Raw genomic sequence first — 18,007 nt, 5'->3', positions numbered from 1 at the left:
TTTTTTTTTTAATTTAATGATAAACTAGATAATACATTATCCAAAAATCATAAAATGGTACTTTAATAAAAGCTATAAATAACACCATTACCAACTACTATAATTCGTTAAATTATAATTAATTAGGAATATCCATTGGTAGAAATTAATAAATAATAATAATTTTAACTATAGTAACTAACTATTCTTTAATATAATATTTTTACTTTCTAGAATAATCTCTTCATAGCGAGCATGCATTTTCAGATCAAAAGTTATTTAATGAGGAAAAAGTGTAGATAAAATTAGTTAGAGTCATAAATAGATGGACTTTTTTTTTATATAAAACATAAAATTTGGGACAAGTTTTAAATTTTTTAAAAGAACTCAACAATTATATTTTAGCCCATTTTTTTATTTTTTATTTTTTGGGCTTTTCATCTATTTTAGGGTGACAGTTGATTTTACGTTTATATCCCTAATAAGTTTTCATAATTCAACATTACCCTCTACGATAGCCGTAACCTATTTTTCTGTCTCTTCCTCGTTTCTTCTTCCTTTCCTCCATCTCTGCACACGTTTTTTTTCTGCTGCGATTTCAGTGGCGAACAGTAAGCTTCACTCTCGTGTTTTCTCTCGATTCATTTTTTCTATGTGATATTAGTTACCTTATCAGCTTTCTGCGTTTTTTTCACTGCTGCTTTACTTTTTATTTGCTTTAAATCTTCAAACAACGAGCGTCATCACATGTTGAGTTTTTCAGGTTGTGGTTGTTGATAGGAGTTTTCTGCTTTCTTTTCTTTATATCGTTGTTTTGGCTGTTTTTTGCAAGTTAATTTTTATGGTAGTTTGATGAGTGAATTGCTAAGATGAGGAAAAAGAAGAAGGTAAAACTATGAAAAACATCGATTTCAGCTACTTCCTACTTTAAAGTCCCACTGATGAGAGGAATTTGAATTGTGCAATAAATTAAAATATAGAGATCTCACTTTGCACAAATCCAACTCAAACTTGATTGCATATGTAGATGTAATTAGGATAGTTGGTGTTTTGTACGCATGTGAAGCATCCCAAGGGAGTGAAAATAAAATATCAACGGAAAAATTTTCTCCTCCTTCGCTCACTTCGTTACAGCCACCTTCTCACCTCAACTGCTCGAGCATGTGCCTTTTAAAGCAAATGCTACAATATAAAATTTGTTACAATGAGATATAAGAAGCTTTGGAGAAACTTTGGGAGTGTGAAGTTTCTCTTTGTGTAAATTTAGGAACTAAAAGCTACAAGTTCAACAAACATCTTGTATAAAATTATATACAATTTTGAGATGGTTCAGACTTGAGTAGGTGTTGTGGAGAATTTGAGGAAGAGAAAGATAACTTGTGTTAGTTGGTGTTTCATGTGCAAAGAATCAGGTGAAGATGTGAATCTTCTTCTACATTGTTGGATAAATTCTTGTTTATGGTGGAAAATTTTGAGATGGTTTAGACTTGAGTGGGTGATGCTGAGTACTATGAAAGAAACAATGTTAAGTTGGGCATTTAGAAGTAGGAAGAAAAGATGCAAGGAGTGAGATGTTGTTCCTCTAGCACTTATGTGGATCATATGGTTAGAGAGGAATAGAAGAGCTTTTGATAGATCAGAGAAAGACTTTGTACACTTGAGTTGCACCCATAGGTTTCCTACATGTATAGATGAATGGGTGTTATTTGTAGAAAACATGTCCTCTTCTAAGGTTGTCTACTTTTGGTGTACTTTTTGTATACATGCTAGCATTTGCCCTTTGTTTAATGAAAGTGTTGTAATCTCTTTTATAGTATTAACAGATTTAAGGATATTTCACTCATTTTAACAGATAAAGTACTTACTAGCACTTACCAAACACACCAACAACTGTTTTTTCAGCTTCAACACTTTTAGCCAAGTGCGTACTGCTTATTTATAAAATCAGCTCCAACACTTGAAAAGTGCTTTTCAACACTTGCTGCTCAAAAGCTACTTAATTTCTGCTAATTAAAATGGGCTCTAAAAATTGAACCTGTTTAGTGGGAACCGCTTTCAGCCCTGAAATTCTTGCCACCACTCCCGCTGCTAACTTGCTCTTTTCCCATCTCTTCCTGCAGCTAACTCCCCATTTTTTGTTTATCTGACAGAATCAAAGGTATGCTTCCTCTATCTTCTCTGTCTTTCTTTGTACATACTTTCTCTAATTTTTATGCTGAGTAGACAACAACACTTTCAGAGCATATATTATACATATTTATACGTGGAGACAGAGGCGAAAGACGAGCAACAAGATGGGGAAAGTATCTTACATGAAGCTGAAGGGTAGCCAAAACTTGAGAATACGTCTTTTACTGGCAACCCTTTCTACCAAATCGATTATCATCGAGGATATACGTGCTGATGCTACTTGGCCTGGCCTTCGTCCACATGAGGTCTCTTTCCTCCGCCTCCTTGAAAAAGTCTGTGATGATTGTGTTGTTGAAATCAATGAAACTGGTAAACTTCTGCTCCACCATTCCATGATTGCTTATATTCTGTGCTAAAATTGATTCTTTGTGGATATTGGAGTTAGAGTTTAACTGGCTATTTTTGGCAGGCACAAAACTGAAGTACAAACCAGGAATTATTATGGGAGGAAGACATTTAGTTCATGATTGTGGTGTCAGTCGCTCCATTAGCTACTTCTTGGAACCGTTGATTGTGCTCGGTTTGTTTGGAAAGAAACCACTCACCATCAGGCTTAAAGGCATGCCTTTACTCTCCTTTTGATCCATTTTTACTTCTTTAATTTTTCTTAAAGGTGGTTTGGTGTTTATTTTTCCCTTCAGCTGTACTTTCAACTTATTGCATTAGGCATTTGGGCATGATTTGATTGAGATTTGAAAAAAGTAGTATTTGAAGTTAAATTGGAAAAAGGTATTTCGAAGCTGAAAGTCGTGTTTGGACATGAAAACAAAGTTGAAGTTGTTAGTGAAAAGTTAAATAACTTGAAACAACCAATTTTCAAACTTCAAATTCTATATTTCAAGTTTGAAATTGAAATAATGGGACAATTTAATAAACAAATACTTATTTGAAATGTATATTAGTTCAAATATTCTGAATCTTGTTCATGGCCAAACGACTCCTTAAATACTAAGTGGGCACGTGAACTGAGGTGTCTTTTTATAGATAAATTTTTTCCAAACAACTTAATTGGATTAATCATCTGGAATGTTCAGTACGACATCTCATCTCTATGTTATTTTTCAAACCTTAATATATCACATATTTTCACAGTTTTCTTTGGCACTCCAATCCCCTAGTCGTATTCCTAAAACATCCTTGAACCAGTTTTCCTCATCTTAGCTCCTCCCCAACCTTTGCCTGGTTTTATCAATTCTCTCAGTCTGCTGCTGAAAGCATTGTTCAACTGTCTCTACTTCTTTTTTCTCTTTTGTTTCAGGACATCTATCATCTCTTCCATGTTTTTAAGCCTAATTTGGGACCAGAGTTGCTCTGGTGATTGGAACATGCCTGGTGGATATTCCAGCTTCACCTAAAGTAGAAGCCTGATCAAAGAAATCAGTTCCTTCTCGTAACCACATTAGCTTCTAGTTCCACTTCCTCACATGTTGTCAGTCTTTGATTGTCCTCAACCAATCAATTTCATCCAGGATTAGATGACCACATACACAATTGCAATTTGATCCCTTGAGTTTTTGCATATAAATTTTGAGTGACAGCAGAGAAGTGCAATAGCAATGACAAATTCTGAAATTCTTTCATAAAAAAAATGACAAATTCTGAAATTCTATGAATTAAGATGAGAAGCTTAAAAGATTTCTAGGCAACTACGTGTAAGAGATTGGCAGCCTGATAGTTACACAGCCCTGGAGGTGGTTGAGGAAATAGCAAGTCTGTAATCCCTTGGTAGCTGTTATTAGTCTCAACTCCGCCTTTTGTAAGGAAATCGGCCTATTTTTTACTCTTTTGGGTGGTGGTTCAATGCAAGTTGAGGACATAAAAAGGGAGATAGGTTTGTTATCCAGTAAGTTGCTTGGGTTTAATAGCTCAAGAAGCTCACTGGAGCTCTAGTATCACTCCCCTAAAAAGTTGTCAAGTGCAAAGATAAATCCCAAAAAGTACGGAAACTTGCTCTCGCTTTGAATTTTACAGCTTTTGGACGTTAAAACCGTTGATTTCCTTATAACCAAATGTGAGTTCGAAAATGTTGCAGTTATTTTATGAATTTGGTTATTATCGTAAGGCTTGAAATAACTTTTTCAGGGATCACAAATGATTCAAAGGACCCATCTATTGATACTTTTCGATCAACTACTTTGCCTATATTGAAGCAGTTCGGAGTCCCTGCAGAAGGATTGGAACTGAAAATTGAGAGTCGGGGAGTCGCTCCTAAAGCTGGTGGAGAAGTAGTTCTTTCAGTCCCTATGGTCCCAAATAGTTTAAAGGTGAGTTTATTTTTCATAGACTTCATTGTTTTCTATTCTGAGGTAGCTCAGTAACTATTAATGATTTTTTTGACCAATTGTTTTGGTGACTGCTATTATACAGGCTATTAAATGGGTTGATGAAGGTCTGGTGAAGAGAATTAGAGGGGTTTCCTTTTCAACTAGGGTCTCTGTTCAGTTTGAGAATACCATGATACATGCAGCTCGTGGAGTCTTGAATCCTTTCCTTTCAGATGTTCACATCTTTACAGATCATAAAGCTGGAGCACAAGCCGGAATGTATGATCATTTTGTAGATATCTCGCACTTTCTTTCTTTTTATGTAGCAACTATTCAGGTCATATTTTAAGTTGGAACTGCTGATTATATCTGAAGATCAACTTTGATTGCAGGTCACCCGGCTATGGAATTTCTTTAGTTGCAGAGACTACATCTGGTTGTGTTATATCTGTTGATACTGCAGTTTCTTATTCAAGAGGAGAAGATGATGCTGACCTAGAGGATGATAGGAAAGATCTGATCCCTGCTGAGGAAGTTGGCGAGCAAATAGCTTCTGCACTACTTGGGGAAATTAAACAGGGAGGAGTTGTTGATTCAACACATCAGGTGTGTGTAATTTCTGACAACGTTACTCTTTATGAGTTCTAGCTGATCATATCAGGCTCTTTCAACTTTCTACATGACACAGTCTTTTACCTTTGCATCTTGACTTGAATCTCCGTTGACTCATGTGACATTTTGGTGTGCTTATGAGTACTTCTACATTTAAATCCTGGAGCAAGCTTCTTCCAGTTCCCATTCATAAATGTTGCCTAGCACCATTTAGGGCTGAAAATAGCAAGGATATCTACTTTAAGATGGTCTGGTGCTCTCTCCTGTTCTATGACTTCTTGGTTCCAATGCTCACCAATCTCTTTTTTGTCTATCATAACAGGGACTGCTGTTTCTTCTATGTGCCTTGTGTCCCAAAGATGTTTCAGAAGTTCGCGTTGGGAAGCTGTCACCCTACGGAATAGAAGCATTAAGGCACATCAGAGATTTTTTGGGTGTTAAGTTTGTCATGAAGCCTGATGCCTCCACAGGAACTGTCAATCTTATGTGTCTTGGTTCTGGATTTCAGAATTTGTCCAGAAAAGTATCATGATAAAGAAATGGTGGTGGTTTCATATACAGAAAAGTGTGACACTTCTGTATCAGCATATTCTGAATGGCTCGACATTCATCAATGGGGTGGTTTTGAGTGAAATCAAGCACAAGAGTGTCACACAGGCTGGAGATTTTGATGTGGTCGCTAGTTGTAAAGCTTGTAATGAGAGTACTGTAGGAAGCAAACATAGAATCACATGCCCTCATCTCCCATTGGGGTTGAAATTTTCGGTATTAGAGTGTTCTAATTCATATATATTTTTGATAATACTTTCTTTTCTGGTTCAGGTTCTGGTTTTTCTTTGGTCTATCGGAAACAAACTCTTTACCTTCTAAGGTTTGCGTACACACCACCCTTCCGACCCACTTGTGGGATTACTGATCTTGTAATTTTTCTTTTGGTTGAAAAAATCATTTTCTTCGTTGTCAAGTTTCTAACTTGGAAGTTGAAACTATTAGAGCTGTCTTTTTTTTCTCTTTCTTTGGGGTCCTTCGCTGCCTTTCGAAACTACAACATAACTATTTTACCTCCAGAAATAACTTTCAAGTTGTTTGATCATTTTGCCTCACTTTCTGATTTTCAATGGTCAACTTTTAGTTAATTTCTAAATCGAAACTTATTTATTCCCTATAGGGGTGTGCATTTGGTTTTTCGATTTGGTTTTGCACTATTCGGTTTGGATATTTTAGTTTTTGGTTTTGTAAAAGTATAATCTAATCCGATTCAAATTAATTTGGTTTGGTTTGATTTTTCCTTATTCGGTTCGACTTTTTTCGATTTGGTTATTCGGTTATGTCAATAATTAATANTTTGGTCTATCGGAAACAAACTCTTTACCTTCTAAGGTTTGCGTACACACCACCCTTCCGACCCACTTGTGGGATTACTGATCTTGTAATTTTTCTTTTGGTTGAAAAAATCATTTTCTTCGTTGTCAAGTTTCTAACTTGGAAGTTGAAACTATTAGAACTGTTTTTTTTTAATCTTTTTTTGGGGTCCTTCGCTGCCTTTCGAAACTACAACATAACTATTTTACCTCCAGAAATAAACTTTCAAGTTGTTTGATCATTTTGCCTCACTTTTTGATTTTCAATGATCAACTTTTAGTTAATTTCTAAATTGAAACTTGTTTATTCCCTACAGAATAGGGGTGTGCATTCGGTTTTTTTATTTGGTTTTGCACTATTTGGTTTGGATTTTTTGGTTTTTGGTTTTGTAAAAGTGTAATTCAATCTGATTCAAAATAAATTTGGTTTGGTTTGGTTTGGTTTTTCCCTATTCGGTTAGACTTTTTTCGGTTTGATTATTCGGTTATGTCAATAATTAATAACATAATCAAAGTAATAATATTTAATCCCTTAAATATACTTTCTAATATAAATCATAAGTAAAACTTAAAATCCAATACTTATAAGTATATCTATTATAGATGTAATTCAAACATAAAATATAAACGTAATCATCATGAAAAGCAATAATAAAAAAGGGACAAAAGTGGTTAACTCCAACTTAATTCTAAACCTAAAAATTATATATATATATATATATATATATAATTCGGGTTTTTTTTTCTTCAGTTTTTCAGTTTTTATTTTTTAAAACCTGAAACCAAACCAAAAAACCAAACAAAGTAATTTATTAATCCAAAATTAATTCAAAAAACCAAAAGATCAATCCAAATAAAAATTTGATTTAATTATTCGATTTAATTCAAATAGTGCACAAAGGTTCTTTCAAATTGGAAATATTTTTAATAAGTACAATTAGGTAACATTGAAAAGCTCTGCAGTTCTACCTCCCATTTTTATAACATGACAGGTCATTTTTAGTTAAACAAAATTTCTTTTGGTCAATCCTCGAATTATCTTGAATATTCAAAAGCAACATGGACTATAAACTCTATAGAATAGATTATTTTTCTTTTAATCCTTTTTATTTACGTCGAATTGTCAATAAAATTTTCCCAAACGACAAACAATAAGGTCACAATTTTCCCAAAGTTACGATGATTGTTTTGACTATTTGTGAATATTGATTGTAGACCATTATAAATTATAATCAACCCTTTGATTAAAATTGCTCCTCCTAAAGACCCTTTCTATTTGTAACCAAAATATATAAAAAAGAAAAAAAAGGTGGAAATGGGTGTCAATATTTGTCTCTTCTTCTTTTTTTTTTCCTTCTAAATCTTTTGAATCTTTCCATTATGATTTATGACGTAGTACTTACTTCTTTCATTAGCTTTTTTTCATTCTATTTTTAGACTTTTTTTTATCCTCACATCTTTTATAAAAATACTACCTCCGTCCATATTATTTAGAGAGAAATATTAAAAATACCTCTAAAAATTTGATATCAAGAATAGAACACTCAAACCTCAAACAAGTTTTGCAACCCCTTAATCACTACACTAAATCTTTAATTTATGTCAAGATGTGTTAACACTTGTATATATATTTATTAAATCAAATTTTGATCAATAAATACAATGTAATTTTGACCTAGGGTAGCTCCGCCTTACCCAATCTGCGACATGACATAACAAGTAGTTTCAAACTCTTGTAGGAACGCGCAACTCTTAATAAAAAGTTGGAGAGAAGTGTTGAAAATACCACTAAACTTAGTGAGAATTTAGAGGTGTATTTTACTCATATGGTTTGTGTATTTCAGTTCCATTAGTGAAGTAAGTGAATGTTTTTAATGTTGTCAATAGTTCAAAAATAAAATTAATAATTCACATTAAATATAAAAGTATTTTCAATTTTCTCTATTACTTATCTAGGCATATAAAAAGAGAAAGTGGACGAGTAATATAGACGTAGGTTATAGGAATATTATTATTATTATCAAGAAGAGGTAAAGATAGAATAGCATCCACTCAAAAACAATGAAATAGCAACCAAGAATGAGCCCACACGTAGCAGCTAACACCAAAAAGACAACTTATCAAAAAAAAAAAAACAGTGTACTTTAATTGATTGTACATTTCACCATTTCCCACCACACCCAATTTTTATTTTTAACATTTTCATATTCGCCCTTCTCTCTCATTCATTGCTTCGGTTGGAGATTCCATTACAGTTCCAATTAAGAAAAAATCATACAAAGGAAAAAACAACAGCTCAATAATCACGAAATCTACATTTGTTGTTCCTCCAAATTGATTGTATCTTATATTTTTGCACCCCTGTCACGGGTTCTTTGCCTTTTCTTGATTTCACTTTTGATTACTTCTTCACATTCCTTCAATACCCATTTTACATTAATAAAAATATCATCTTTTGGCTTTCTTATCGGTTTTTGTTTCTGGGTTTTGTGTATTGTGGAAAGTTGCATCCTTGGGAGGTGCATGCTGTTGATTTTTCTGAAATCTGCAGATTTTTGCGGGGTAAGAAGCAATGTTTTTGTTATGATCTGTAAGCTTTTGTGTGCATTGGTTATATATCTTTGGTTTATTTCTTTTCTGGGTATTGATTGGAGTATTGTGACTTTGCTTACTTTTCTGGACCTGATCTCTTACATTGTTCTAGATTTGGGTTGTTTGACCTTTGATTTGGTAGCATCTAGTGGTCATAAAAATAAAATCTTGAAAATGGGTCGGTGAATAGAAGTTAGTTTGCCGTTGTTTCTGACGGTTTGGGGTGGGTGTGGAAGGAAGGTGAAATTACTTTGCTGATTCACTTTGCATATGTTGTAATGCTGTGATTTTAGTTTTTCTGGTGCAATTTGTTTTCTGTTTATCTTAAGGTTTGTTGAGCTAGAACTTTTAGTTGATTTAAGTGGTATGATAGTTTGCAGAATGTTTTTGAGTTCATATTAACACAGGGGATAAATAGTCGTAGTGGAGAAGTAGTTTTAAGTTCTACATGATCTTAATGCGAGCTCTTTTACTTCCAGTAAGAGTTCATTGACTGGCTATCTTAGGAAGGCAGCAATCAAGAAGATTGATGCCAAGAGTGGGTTCAAGTTGGATCATGATTGTTTCATTGTGATTTTGGAGGATCGGACACTCCAGTGATTTAGGAGGAAGACAGAGGAGGGAATATAAGGCATTCAAGTGTATTAAATGATGTTTGTGGCTTATATTTTGAGCTATTCATAGTTAAATTGATATATATATTTTGGATACAGATGATTTTCTTGTCATAGCTGCCTGTATGCAGTTTGATCTTTAGGATACTTGCAGCTACTCATTTTCATCTTGAAAGGTTTCAAAATTATCCTTCCAAGTCTTTTCTCAACGCGCATCAAATACATTTATTATGCTCATAGTCCTTATTAACAAACATTTATCATGCTCATACTATATTAAGAAGCTGCTTCATGCTAATAGATGTATTTCTGAATTTTCCATTTCAGGAAGCTCTGGGATATATTGCAGTGTACATGTATAGGTGATCTTCATTGTATAAACATAGATAGTTGTTAAGAAGAGAGCTAAAGACATGACAACTGCAATCGGTAGAAAGGCAGCTCCTGCACGGAATGTAGTGGCATTTAGATCTTATCAGAGTCAGGCTGAGACTCTGGTTAAAACTTATTTGTTAGCAGATCCTTTTATACCTTACACTTCTGTCTTTGCTGGCATATTTGCTTGCAAAATGGTAAGGTTTATTGATTATAGATCCTTTTATCCTTTTCATTCTTGTGACTATTGAAGAAAGGAGTTCCCTTTTTTATTAAAAGTTGAGTCATACTTGATGAAGAAATTTTGACATTTTCTTGGTCTTCTCTCTTCATGGTAGTGAAGGAAAAGTAAAGATTGGGGGAAACTAATAAAACATCTAATTGGTTTCACCAGAAAATTATAGATCATGTCCTACATAATATACTTTCATGTGCTGCACAATTTCCCCCCTGTACTACTGTTCCTTTTAAACTCTTTTGGCTCTTCACAGGTCTATGATCTATGTCAACTGATCAGCAGTTTTTACTTTAGGACGTACACTACCCTAACAAAAATTCAAAGGACTGAGTGGAACAACCGGTAATTAGTCATCTCTATCTCTATCTTTCCCAAGGATTTAATGATTCACTTCTCATGTTTGTGAGACTTATTTTTCTGCAGTGGCATGTCAACAGTTCATGCCATTTTCATATCTGCTGTGTCCACGTATTTTGCGTTCTGGTCCAATCTTTTCTCTGATCAAAATCCCGATGGCCTTTTAATCACCAGAAGTTCACCACTATCAACTTTTGCATTAGGGGTAAGTAATCTTCTACCGTATATGATGAGTATTGTCTAGTTATATCCCTTTCATTTTGGATTTCCTTGAAAGGTTTTGATATTTAGGAATTTGAGATCCAGTGACATATCTCTCTGCTGTAGAACAAAGATGGCTCTGGTATTGATACTTGTAATGCTAGTGTAGGTGGAACTTCAATTATAAATTATTTATTAAGTATGTTCTGTGGATTCATCTCTATTTCTGCTTCTTTACTAGAAATTTTAGGCTCAATTTTTCTTTTGCAAAAGATTACTGATTGTTGTTTCCTATATGTACCTGTTTCTCTATAGGGGAAAGACAATTGATTTTTGGGGGTCAAAGGGATACAAATTCACACTTAGCATGGGGTAGAATCCCATTGGTGCCAGCCCGCCTAGCTAAGCTAAGGCTTATTTACTTGTGTGTCTTTTATGTTTTCCCCCCCTTGCTTCTTTTTTTATGTGCAAACCAGGTGGTGAAGGTGCTGAGAACGGTAATATGGTGGCATTTCTTTTAAAACCGTTCTCTGATTTCAACTCAAATAACTTGCCTTGAACCAAGTATTTGATGCTAAATCTTAACTAAAGAAAAAAAACAATTGTGCATACTAAAATCACCTTTTGAGTTGACCATAAAAAAGATAACAGTATTCCACATCTGAAGAACCCACATTAAAGACCAAAAAAGAACCCACATTGTTTTATAGACATTTATTGAGTGTCATATTCATTCCCCATTCCTGTGGCCTGGCCTTCCAGAACAGAACACGCCCATGCGCCCGCACACACACATTTATATATGTACTTATATTTGGAACTTGGGGGAAGATATTTGAGACTAACTAATTACCTTTCACAATAAACTTAATATAGTCTATTATTAACCCGTATTACTTCTCTTTTCTGGGCCAACCAGCGACTTGTTAGAGTGAACTAATACATGAATAAATTGGTTAAATGATAATACTTTTAGATTCATAAAGTACATGAAAAAGTTGGTCTCATACAGGGATTTATTAGACTCACAAGATTGATTGAAAGGAATAATGAAGATAAAAAACCGGTTTTTGAAGTTTAATCACTTTGGGCATGAATTTGGAAGGATATGCACTGTTGCAGAATTGGAATAAAACGGACAAGATAGAGCAAAATGGATGTAGATGATTCATATGATAAAATCTAAATAATTTGAATGGGATAAAGTTGATTTATTCATGATTTAATTGCATCGTATAGAGAAATGTGAGGAGGGATTCCCAAAGGGGGTTTAAGGTTGTGGATTATACGGAGGCTATGGTCCCTGACTATTTCAGAAACTGTTGAAGAATCATATGAGATATCGCTTTTTGGAGGTTAATCAAGATTGAGAAAAGGAGCAGCAATTAGAGGAACCTTTTTTGAAGCTCTAACTAGCCTCAAGGCAGACAGATCCAAGATTTAAGCTTTATGGGTTCACCTTTTAAGTTTTTTAGCGTTGAACTCATCGTATTCTTAAAGTTACGGGTTCATAATACTATTTGTTATAAATTTCATAGTTTTTTACACATAAATTTATGCTTTGCGTCGAAATTACTGAGTTCAAATGAACTTGGTACTGATACTTTGAATCCACCTCTGACTAGCCTAGAGGGATACCCGATTCCCGAGGAGGATGTGATGTTGTTGAGGCCTGAGGGGAAAAGGGAGGAAGATGTCAGTGAAATCATATGATTGGGTGTTATCTTTAGAGTGGGATAGGAGGGAGGTGAGTACGGCACCGAAGTACGTAGGAAGGTTGTTATTTTAACCTGGTGGACAATGCATTATTGATGGTGGACAACTCAAGGAAGGAGAGGAGAAGAATTGTAGGGACTTCATGCTCCTTGTGTAAGATAATTGGTGAAAACACCAACCAATTCCTGTTACATTTTATATTCACTACACAGTTGTGGAATTTCCCTAGTTCTCTGTCAATGTTTCTTTGTAAGTACCAATCACAGCTAAAGAAACCATCATGAGCCGGAGGTATCAAAATGTCAACAGAGAGAAAGAGACAGTTCCTTCTCTGTTTTGTTCCTTCCTCGGCAATCTTGGGAGTTTTCTGATGTAGGCTCCCTGGGTACGGTTTCAGAGTTTATGTAAATGCCCTATCTTCAAAGTAAGCTTCTAACTATGTTTTCTTATATTTTTTAGACTAATGTGAGATGGAAGAGACAAGATTGTTCTACAGTAGTGAAGGAACAGAAATAGTATAAGATGATCTCTTTTGCCTTGCGTACTTTAGTAGTGCAAGGAACACAAGTAGGAGAAAAAGATCTTTTTTGTTTCATGTACTTATTTGGTGGGAGTAGGAAATATCAGTATCATAATGGGATAGCATAAATGAGCTTTGGTTTAGTCGCTCTCACTTTTGTTCAAATCGTTCACACCAGCTTGGCTGTCAATGAATGCTCTTTTTTCTATATTCAACCAAAAAAAAAGAACCATGAAATATTAAAATACTCAAGAACTTATTGTCTTTCCTTTGCTTAGGTGTTTTCTGTAAATACAAACTACAAAAATGTATTGTTTCTTTTGTTTCCTTCCTATAACACTGCAACAGCTTCCTGAAAAAAGATGTAGCTTCAGAAAAATCAGTGCAAAAAGTTAGTTTTTATTTCTTTAAGCTGGTATAATGTGTATTAGAGTTCCATTATGTGGTTCATTAGCTTTATTCCGTGGTATTTGCATGATTTCATTTGGTTAGTGGACTGGGATATGTGGTCATGGTGCATTAACTTGCTTGAACGTAAAGAGTCAATATAGCAGGTATGCTGGTCAGGACTTACTAACCTATTAGCTTTGAACTTGATTTACCTCTCTTATTTTCATGTGCCAGTAGGTATATCAGATATCAAATTCTCTCGGTATATGGCCATTTTAATCCTCTCACCTTGTGACTCTGTCAGGTGTCAGCTGGGTACTTTGTTTCAGACCTTGGAATGATTTGCTGGTTTTACCCTTCTTTGGGTGGATTAGAGTATGTAAGTACATATTCTCCAGTGGAAAAAAACTTCATTTAGCAAAGATTTATATGTTGTATGTCAAATTTTAACTGTTGATTTTCAGGTTGTCCATCATTCTCTTTCAGCAATTGCTGTAGCATACTCCATGTACACTGGAGAAGGACAACTTTATACGTTCATGGTACTCATATCTGAGGTGACAACACCCGAGATCAACATGAGATGGTAGGTGCTAAGAGCACCTGTTGGGGAAGTGCAGCAGTATTCATGTTGTAGCACCCTATGAACTTATGTCTCTTTATGTCTTTTTTTCAGGTTTCTTGATACAGCTGGATTGAAAAGGTCTTATGCATATCTGATTAATGGTGTGGTGATATTTTTTGCATGGTTGGTAAGTGATACCTTCAACATGAACAAACTTGTTTGCATGGTTGGTTACATGGATGTAGGAATGGAGATTATCCAGGGTACACTTGATTTTAGCAAGTTTCTTCATATGCTGAAGAATCTGAATGATGTACTTTAATCATGTCATACCTGTTTAACAGGAATATTCAAAGCAAATGAAGAGTCCATTAAACATAAGTTGCATGTCATATAGAGAGGACCGTTACACTTTTTAGTGCATTGGTTACTCCTCTCATCTAAATTTTCTAATTCTAGACAGATCGGGGAAATGATTGCTCCTTAGAATTGATAAATGACTTGATTCCATTGTCTTTAAGACATCTAACCTATTGATCGATTCCTATTAGCATTTGCTAAACTGAATTCTATTTACTATTTGCAGGTTGCAAGAATATTGCTGTTCATTTACATGTTTTACCATGTCTCTTTGCACTATGATCAGGTGATTCTTCATTTTTTGTCAACTCTCTCTCTCTGCTCAACAAACCCTTAACTTTTTCTTCTGAGGGATTAGGCTATTTTGGAATACGTTCTACTACTCTCCGGAAATGCCCAAAGAAGTTCCGATAATTATTTACCCTAGTCAAAATCCAACCATTTTATTTGTTAACTTCATTAGACGTAAAAACACATCAAAGTCTTGATCTTAAGAATTTTATGGCCTTAATTGTAAGACTAACAATATTATATGAGAGTGAATCTAACATATTCATAAAATGAGTGTTGCAGAAATGCAAATGTTAAGAGTGATGTGTGATAATACAAGATTAGACATATTCGATAGGAGATGAAAGAAACATAGATAGACGATGAACTGAGAGATTGCTTGAGATGGTCGTGTCTTACATAGATGTCCAAATGTTACGTCCGCAGATGTGGAACCATGATGAAGAAAGGTGTTATAAGTTGACAGGGTAGACCAAAATGCCATGGAAGGAAGTTGTTTATTGTGTTATAAGACCTACAATCTCTTGGAATCCATGCAAACTTGGGGAAAAGTAGAACATAAAGTAAGCAAAAGATTCATACAGGCTATGACCCTTCGGGGTGGCCCAGTGGTTTGGGATTGGGATTTCCATGTTGGAGGTCTCAAGTTCGAAACCCCTTGCAAGCGAAAGCAAGGGGTTTGCCTTCTGGGTCAAGCTCGTCGCACTGGGCTTGCCTAGTGCGGGTTACCTCTCCTAAGTGGTTTGCGAGCTATTGCATAGGAGCGGGGTTTTTACCTTGTGCGCACCCAAAAGGGTAGCGCTGCCGGTTTCCCTTGTCATCAAAAAAGAATCATACATGCTATGTCCTATAATCCATTAGTTTTTTGAAATACTTAGACATGGGGGTATGCTTACATCATGTCTTCTTTTTGGTAGGTTTGTTTTAATCCTTTTACATATTTGTATGCCTGTAGTAATGCAAATTTGTATCTCACCTAAGTTTTAAAATTGTCATTATAGAAAATAATATATTCATATTTACACATGGAGATTAACCATAAGTAGCAATAGGTAATCTAATCTTTATTGACTGAGAAAATTCTATAAAGTAAATATACCTTTTAAACAGCTGATATACTAGTAAAGAGACCTATATGGATCTATAGAATATTCACATGAAGGAATCAACACTAAGCTTAATCCGTCTCCCCTGTAGAACTTTTGGCACTGTGCAGTCCATTTTCTTCACATATCTTGTATAAGATTAGACAGCATATGAGACAGACCTTTTGCTGGTTAAAAGTTTCTTCTTACTTCAAAAAAGTTAATTATTGGCTGATGAGTAATGCTGTTCTTGAAAGTGATGAATGGTTTTTATTTCTGTATTATATATGAGACGTGGATCTACATGAATGTCTCTGCAACAGTATACGAGGTTTGGAAATAGTATAAGAGGTTCTTTTTTCAATATTCTTTTTCTTGTCCCCTCATTCTTTTCCTTTTGTGTACTTCAAGGAGTTTTAGGGTGCTTCATTTCCTTTCTTTCCAATAAGTGCAATCTATGTATCTTCTCATTCAAGATGTGCTAGTATCAAATGATTTATATCATCTACTTATGTTTGTCCTTGAAACATTAACTGATTGTAGGTCATTCACATGCACATTTTCGGTATTCTTTTGGTTTTTGGAGTTCCGGCAGCTCTTGGTGTAATGAACTTAATGTGGTTTGGCAAAATTATTAAGGGGTTGAAAAAGAATCTTTCGAAAAGGGTGTGACGAGATGTCAGTTGTTAGTTTAATTCATTTTTCCCATGAACTCCTCTATACTGTACAAATGGGTTGTAAGTTAGCTAGCTGAAAGGGGAAGAGAGAAGGATTAAAGACCTCGGAAGAATAGATTGTAAAATCAACAGAAACGAATACATGTAACTGGATACTGGCAAAGCATGTTCAAGAAGCTCACATATTCTATATCTATTGTGTGAAGGAAAGTAGAGCAATTCAGTGAGAAGCCCCAACGGTAAGTAAGTAACAAGAGCCCTGTATAAGTGATACAGTTGTTTTCATGCTATAAACATCTCAGAGCCAGTAATTCCACCTGCATGTTAGCGTGTTCATATGATTTTGTTGTTTCCTTCAACTTTAATTTACTCATGTACGAGTCATCTCATTTTGCTTCGATTCTTTGTTTGGTGTCACGCCTTCAAGGCGTGTATAGTTTTTGGATTTTTTCATTTTCCTTGTAAAGATGTAAGTGTTCAAATGTGAACTTTGTTTTCTCTTGCAAGTATTTAATGTTTTGCATCAAAGATAACATACAGATGACAAATGCGCTTGAATTTTGATGAAGATAGATTGCAGTTAAATGTGTTTTAACTAGATAATCATTTAAGAAGAAATGTGCATCTTTAGTTGAGCAATGAGCACACAATTTCTCTTCCCAAAACAAGAACAAGTCCATTTCTCTGTGCAAATGTAAAAATTGGTTTTGCAAAATCAAAATTATTTTTAGTTGACAAATAATGGCATGTATGAGCTTTTTCTCAAACGAAAATGACATAGATAAGTTGAATTCTTAACAAATGACATTGATGAGTCTTTTTTCAAAGTTCGATAACATATTTGAGACTTCTCACTTTTTCAATAACCCACACTCCGCCTTTAAATGCAATTGAGGTATCTAAAATCCGCCGAATCTTTAATGCTCTAATAATATTAAAATTTGCAGATTAAAACAAACAAAGGTTGTTATAGATGGTATAAAATATAATTGAGTAGTAATAAAGAGACAAAAATGTAATTGTATTTTATATAGTTAGACAAAAACAAGTGCAGGCAGGCAGTTACTTATACTAACTTTGATTCTTCAATTTCCAATAGTTTCATGTCATTTTCCAGTATCTCAAGTTTACGATAAAAAGTGCAGCCACCTTTTTTATTTAACAAATATTAGCAAGTACAATTCATGGGTTGTATAAACCATATACTTGAAAGTGACTAACTCATTATTTTAACCAAATTAGTATAAAGCAGTCAAATCACTGACATTTTTCTACAAATAGAAAAAGCTATGTTGCATACTTAAATAATATTTTCTTTTTCTTTTTTCATTTTCTTAAAAATTATTTGGAAAGTTTTCAAAATTAACCCCTTACGTTTTCAAGTTTTTCGTGTTTCCCCCCTATATTCAGGTCAGGATGAATTGAAAGCTATGTAGTAGGAATTAATTCTAAAGATAAGATGGAAAAATAGAAATATGATGTCAATAAATTCAATATCGGATATTGCAAAATAGAAATATTATGTCAATAAATTCAATATCGAATATTGCAAGTTGAACATTTATTTCGAGAAAATTTGGCTAATGAATCCATTTGAGTTGCCAATTGGTGAAATAGCCT

General features: G+C 34.3%; 2 protein-coding genes across 3 annotated transcripts; both read left to right on the top strand.

The window, feature by feature from the left end:
- The first annotated feature begins 491 nt into the window (after positions 1-491).
- LOC125848045 (probable RNA 3'-terminal phosphate cyclase-like protein) lies at positions 492-5,866 on the top strand. Of its 2 annotated transcripts, none has more exons than XM_049527830.1 (8): positions 492-590; positions 2,100-2,137; positions 2,219-2,478; positions 2,579-2,728; positions 4,252-4,433; positions 4,537-4,712; positions 4,826-5,039; positions 5,368-5,866. In XM_049527830.1, the coding sequence occupies exons 3-8, from the start codon at positions 2,274-2,276 to the stop codon at positions 5,575-5,577; spliced, it is 1,137 nt and encodes a 378-aa protein (XP_049383787.1). In that variant the 5' UTR covers positions 492-590; positions 2,100-2,137; positions 2,219-2,273; the 3' UTR covers positions 5,578-5,866. The 2 variants fall into 2 exon arrangements, with proteins under 2 accessions (XP_049383787.1, XP_049383785.1); XM_049527828.1 differs by having other exon boundaries at positions 557-590; positions 1,882-2,137.
- Positions 5,867-8,590: 2,724 nt separating this feature from the next.
- LOC125848047 (uncharacterized) lies at positions 8,591-16,920 on the top strand. The gene is made up of 9 exons (XM_049527833.1): positions 8,591-8,968; positions 9,940-10,184; positions 10,479-10,567; positions 10,649-10,787; positions 13,714-13,788; positions 13,874-13,995; positions 14,086-14,161; positions 14,561-14,620; positions 16,254-16,920. Exons 2-9 carry the CDS (start codon positions 10,026-10,028, stop codon positions 16,380-16,382), a joined length of 849 nt encoding a protein of 282 aa, XP_049383790.1. The 5' UTR covers positions 8,591-8,968; positions 9,940-10,025; the 3' UTR covers positions 16,383-16,920.
- The last annotated feature ends 1,087 nt before the right edge of the window (positions 16,921-18,007 follow it).

The sequence above is a fragment of the Solanum stenotomum genome, chromosome 12 (assembly GCF_019186545.1).
Source record: "Solanum stenotomum isolate F172 chromosome 12, ASM1918654v1, whole genome shotgun sequence".
Taxonomy (NCBI): domain Eukaryota; kingdom Viridiplantae; phylum Streptophyta; class Magnoliopsida; order Solanales; family Solanaceae; genus Solanum; species Solanum stenotomum.
This window is presented reverse-complemented; position numbering and strand designations above follow the sequence as displayed.

Excerpts from the sequence above, each read along its gene's own strand:
- LOC125848045 (XM_049527830.1), top strand. The coding sequence starts at position 2,274 with ATGGGGAAAGTATCTTACATGAAGCTGAAGGGTAGCCAAAACTTGAGA. Across the intron at positions 2,479-2,578 it reads TGTTGAAATCAATGAAACTG|GCACAAAACTGAAGTACAAA; the intron begins GTAAACTTCTGC and ends TATTTTTGGCAG. Across the intron at positions 4,713-4,825 it reads GCTGGAGCACAAGCCGGAAT|GTCACCCGGCTATGGAATTT; the intron begins GTATGATCATTT and ends CTTTGATTGCAG.
- LOC125848047 (XM_049527833.1), top strand. The coding sequence starts at position 10,026 with ATGACAACTGCAATCGGTAGAAAGGCAGCTCCTGCACGGAATGTAGTG. Across the intron at positions 10,568-10,648 it reads AGGACTGAGTGGAACAACCG|TGGCATGTCAACAGTTCATG; the intron begins GTAATTAGTCAT and ends ATTTTTCTGCAG. Across the intron at positions 13,789-13,873 it reads CTTTGGGTGGATTAGAGTAT|GTTGTCCATCATTCTCTTTC; the intron begins GTAAGTACATAT and ends GTTGATTTTCAG.